The sequence below is a fragment of the Etheostoma spectabile genome, chromosome 16 (assembly GCF_008692095.1).
Source record: "Etheostoma spectabile isolate EspeVRDwgs_2016 chromosome 16, UIUC_Espe_1.0, whole genome shotgun sequence".
NCBI classification, from domain to species: domain Eukaryota; kingdom Metazoa; phylum Chordata; class Actinopteri; order Perciformes; family Percidae; genus Etheostoma; species Etheostoma spectabile.
Genome location: NC_045748.1, coordinates 2,682,392 through 2,687,890, shown reverse-complemented (window position 1 = coordinate 2,687,890; position 5,499 = coordinate 2,682,392). Strand labels below are relative to the sequence as shown.

General features: G+C 37.9%; 1 protein-coding gene across 12 annotated transcripts in view; it reads left to right on the top strand.

The window, feature by feature from the left end:
- The window catches only part of vav2 (vav 2 guanine nucleotide exchange factor), a 221,584-nt gene that overhangs the window by 199,462 nt on the left and 16,623 nt on the right, over nt 1-5,499 (top strand). For all 12 annotated transcript variants that reach the window (XM_032539326.1, XM_032539321.1, XM_032539324.1 and 9 more), the window contains 3 exons: nt 1,255-1,350; nt 3,778-3,846; nt 4,031-4,117. In XM_032539326.1, coding sequence (XP_032395217.1) covers nt 1,255-1,350; nt 3,778-3,846; nt 4,031-4,117 — 252 coding nt within the window. The remainder of the gene's footprint in view (nt 1-1,254; nt 1,351-3,777; nt 3,847-4,030; nt 4,118-5,499) is intronic.

Below are 5,499 nucleotides of genomic sequence, written 5' to 3'. Positions count from 1 at the left end.
ATTTTGTGTGTTTCTTCTGAACCTTTAGTTTTCTACAGTTTTGGAAATAATATAGATATATTTGTTTTCAACAAAGAAAGAACCCAGTGTGGCTATGGGTTTGAAGATTTTCAAACAAGACAACCTTCTAAAACAATGCAACCATGTTTCATTGGCAATTATGCACATTTCCCAATGAAATACTGCTGAATCTGACATATCATAGAAAATCATTAAACAAATATGTAATGTAAAATGTACTGTTGAATAAATCATGACATTGACTAACTACTGACTAAAATAAATTCCTAAATGTGGTCCAAATTTGCAGTGGTCATGCACAAATTGAGACGAAATCAGAAAGGCGTGTGATTTGCAAGTATGCCCTCAGAGCTGTTTAATTCATATTATGTTTTACTGAACATAATTCAACATAATCTATATAGGCAAGTGTGTTGTGTTCCAAATAGTGGATATGTAGTGACTGGCTTAAAAAAGGTCTTATGAAATATTTTTGCGAGTTTAAAGAAAAGATTTAAATCTTAAATGTGATACAAGTTTCACAATTAAGATTTGAATCTGGGTGGTGTTCAGAGTCCATTTCTGCTGCAAGACCTCCCTCGCTACTATTATTCTCTCTCACAGCGATTATAGAAGAAGGCTAATGGACTCCTGTACTAGTGGGATTAAGGCACATCAGCACTTTGCATGGCCAGAGAAATTGCTCTTGGAGCTGTTGACAGAAAATTAGGTGATTACAGCTCGAGTAGTTGACACTGAGATAGGCTCTCTCAAAATAGAAGAGCTTTGTAACAGGGCAGAACAGCTTCTCACTGTCCATATACACAAAACATTGTTTGTAAAGAGGGATAAGCTGTCCCTGTTGCTGCACAGTTATAGAAAATGAATAAAGAGATGCCTACACACTCACCACTGTGAAGAAATCTTATAGGATGATACTAACAAAAGGAGCCAGTGCATCAAGAAACGTATTCATTAGTCAGAGGAATTTCCCAGTCAGCATGCATAATTGCGTCAGAAATGGCTGACACGGCCAGAGCTTTAGTTTCCACCAACAGAACAAAATGGCCTTGTTTTTAATGGAATGCCCTGTGAATATGTGGAAGCAAACACAGCATTGCAACAAGACTCAAGCTAAACTTAAACAATGATTGAATGCTTTGTTAGTAGGAATGCTTAGTGACTAGGAAATGTCTGATGCGGCATTATGCAATGTGTAATAACTGCCTTGTTGCTTGTGTTGGTGTTCCACAGGAATGTACTATGAAAGTGCAGGAAGGTAAATTCAAGCTGCAGGATCTTCTGGTGGTTCCTATGCAGAGGGTGTTGAAGTATCACCTACTACTAAAGGTAGGAGGCATCTCACAACTGCAAAAACCCACAATACAGTCATTTTTACTCAGTTTAATTCTACACAGTGAAGATAAAGACCATTAAACCATTTATATATTGACGTAATGCACCATCATTTGGAGTAGGACCATCATTTGCTTTCTGAACACATTCAGTCCATCTTTAATTCCTCTATAGTTCTTTCAGTGTCTGTGGTTGGATGTTAGACACGGTCTTCATCACTTAGATAATTGAAGCAGATGGAATGGAAAATTGCCATTTCACACTTTACTTTCCATTTGTTAAACACTTTGCAACTTTTTCCCAAACAGGATTCCCTTGTTTTTTTTTAAACTGTTGGTTAGAATTAATAAGCTGCTGGTAGCTATAATCATTATTTACAACCACGCACCAGTGCCCTGATATGTAAATGCATCTAAGCACAATTTCTGACCGCTCACATCTGAGCCAGTATTTCATCCTGGAACTCTCCTCCTGGCAGGTAAAACAAGCTGGCCACTGTAACATGCCCCATGAGTTATTGACTTTGCACCTCATTTATGGATGAGAATATGAGTTTATGATGCCGTGCATAATGGACTTGGGTGGAGGAGAGGGTTTTCTTGAGGTGATTGTGGGACTACACAGAGAGTGCTGCGACTTTGTCTATTAGTGGGAATTGAACCTCTACAGGAGTCTTGAGTTTCAGCAAGACACTCAGGTCAAATCAACTGCGTACTAATCCAGTTAAATGCACCCCATTTCACTGCCTCCAACAGCTTTGCAGAAAACGCTGCTGTATGCTGTCGCCTTGGGGCATGTCAGACTGACAAGTCCTGTTACTGTGTGCGTGTGTCCAGTAATGCCTAAGGGCACATCGTCAGTTGATGTTGCATAGATATCATCACAATAGGGTTTCACTATGTGGTCATGGTGTGAATACTAGCCTCTCTTCATCTTGAATGTACCATAGCTGCACTCTAAAATAAAGGGAATTCAGAAATAATGCTGTTCAAGCAGGGTGTGTATATTTGATGAATTTGCAGCGTTTTTTATGAACCTAGGTTGTTCAGCAGCATGTTGTCACTGGCCGGCCTTGTGCAAAAGTAACAGACCACAGCATTAAAAAGATCTGCTGAGTCAGGACATCACTTAAATAAAAAATAAATAAAGTTAAATTAGGTGAAATTAGGCCCGTAGCAGTACTTGTATCTTTGGTTGGCTGGTGTGTGCGTGCATGCGTGCATGTGTGTTAGTGTGTGGGGGGGGGGCTTGCAGGTTAAAGAGTTAGCAGTGACAGGAATAAAGGGTGACAAGGAAATAAGAGCTTTGTCAAGGGAGGCAGACATTTTGATTTGAAAGAGCATTTATTGCATTAGTCCTTTTTTCCTGCTGTAACAAGTCAAAATCTACCATTAACATATCTATTGTATATTCCAAATAGGTACAAATTGGAAAATATCACAAAAAATAAATATATAACTAAGAAAAAAAGATAGTTCGAATCATAGATGCTACATTCTCAGTCAAACAAAGTGCAGCACATTATACCACATCTGACTGAGTGATAATATTTTTAGATTTGGATACACACATAAAGTTGTAGCTCACCGGGGTTGAGCGCTGCCATTAAGGCTGAGCCCTTTATTGCAGGTCTTCCCCTCTTTCTCTTTTTCCTCTCTGTCACTATCTGAATAAAGCATAATAAGTGCCTATAAATTATCTTTAAAAAATAAAGTGTTCATGCACAGCTCTGCCAAGATGTCATGTAATGTGTTTCAAATGACAATTCCAGCATTCCTTGTACTTATTGTGTCACTGTGAAAGTTAGATTCTTCTGTTTGCTTTGACAAGATCATTGATGAACATGCAAGGAAAAAGTACATCAGTTTGTTTTTGTCTGTCATGTATAATGTTTTTGAGGCTGATGGATCTGCCTTGGACAGCTGGCACAATATCATTTATAATTAAAAAAAGCAAAAGAAAAGCAGATTTGATCAGATTTATTTTTCTCAGGAAACACACTGTATCTCACCACGGCTCGACAGCGTTTTATAAATCACTCCAATAAGTTGGTGAAGAAGGCGGTTCAAAACTTATTTGTTATTGATTGCAGGGGGCAATACATTTAATGTCCGACCTGGAGGCTAGTTAGCAATCTCTCCGGCTTCCTCTTGTCTTTTTATGTATGTTATTTTTTATGGTGCTCGGATGCAAGTTATTATCAGTCTAACATCCACAATCACAGTAAAGAGCTGCTAAACATCTCACACAGCAAAGCCCTCTCAGAAATATATGATTCAATGTTAGGATCTTACTTATTAATAAAGCATGTTGTGTGTTCATTCAGATTTTGTTAAAGACATTCGCGCTAGATTTCTTTTCTTTTTCTATTACATTTTTTTTTTTACAAAATAATAATAATATATGATTCTTCCCTGACAGGAACTATTGAGTCACTCAACGGACCGACCAGAGAGACAACAGCTCAAGGAGGCTCTGGAGGCTATGCAGGTCTGTGTGTTCACGAGTGAGCTTAGAGATTACATAATAACGTTACAGTTCTCCAAGCCAAAGATGTATAAATTGTTTCATACAACTACTGGTGCTCAAAGAGCCGTAATTGAACACAAGATGACAGGTGTCGTATCAAGATTTTAAGTTTGAGGCGTAAAGAATGTTTGCCTTGCTCTCTTAGGACCTGGCCATGTACATTAACGAAGTCAAGAGGGACAATGAGACGCTGAAGAAAATCAGCGAATTCCAAAGTTCAATAGAAAATCTTGTAAGTACTGTGATGTCATCTGTCAATACTTTTTCATGTAGGAGAAGTTGGTTTTTAAATTCTTTGACTTAGTCTATTATTTAAGCCTTGATAACACAGTTTCTAAATCAGCTACTCACTATACTGTACGTGATGGGATCTCACGTAGGCATGCTTTTATCCACCACAGTCACAGTAGAACAATACCTGTTATTTCACATGAAACATTTCTATATTTATATTTTTATCTGTGATCTTTTACTGAATTGAAATGAATGGTGAACTCTGAAAAGCAACTTTGAATAAATTTGATATACAATATAAAAATCTGACTCCGATGACAGGTGCTCATGAAGGGTTTCCGCGGGGTCTTAAAAAGTCTAACAGGTCTAGTTTTTCCAAATCAAAATTGTAGGCCCTAAAAAGTCTTAAATTAAAAGTATCATGTAGTAGGTCTTAAATACAGGTCTAAATTGTCCTACGTACAGTACATGTAACGCTGCCTCGAATGGTCAATGAAATACTTTTTTTCCCCATGGTGTTGTAATTCTTCCTTTTGATAGTCTGATATAATTTGCCATATATGTACAAATTATTATTATTATTATTACTTTGTGTCGCTTTTATTCAATTTGAATACATTTATTTACTTTCCAAGTACTTGTGTGACTCAGCATTACTTAAATCTTTTGATCTACTGTAGGTCTTACATCTCACTCATAATAGCTTTCAAAAGGTCTTAAAAAGTCTCAAATTTGACTTGGTGAAACCTGCAGAAACCCTTTCATGTTGGACCCACTCTCAATCAAATCTAATCAAACCACACACACACACACACACACACACACACACACACACACAGTCCTGTATAAGAAAGTCGCAGAAGTGGGCGGCTGTGGCTCAGTGGTAGAGTGGTTGCCTGCCAATCGGAAGGTTGGGGGTTCGATCCCTTGCCCTGCAGTCCCATGTCGAAGTGTCCTTGGGCAAGACACTGAACCCCGAGTTTCGCATCGGAGTGTGAATGTGTGTGAGTGTTTATCTGATGAGCAGGTGGCACCTTGTACTGCAGCCTCGGCCACGGTGAATGGTGAATGTTTCCTGTATGATGTAAAAGCGCTTTGAGTAGTCGTTAAGACTAGAAAAGTGCTATATAAATACAGAACATTTAGAAGTTTTTAAATGTTAAACTAGTAGTGGTTTGTAAATTTACATTTTTTGCTTATTTAGGAACACGTTTTTAAAGGAATAGTTTGTCATTTTGAGCAAAAAGCTTATTTGCTTTCTTGACAAGAGTCCAGCTAGTTAGGTTAACTTATCACAAAGACTGGAAACTGCTAGCCTGGATCTGTCAGGAGGTAGAAAAATTGACCAACCAGCACCATTAAAGCTCACGAATGTTTTTT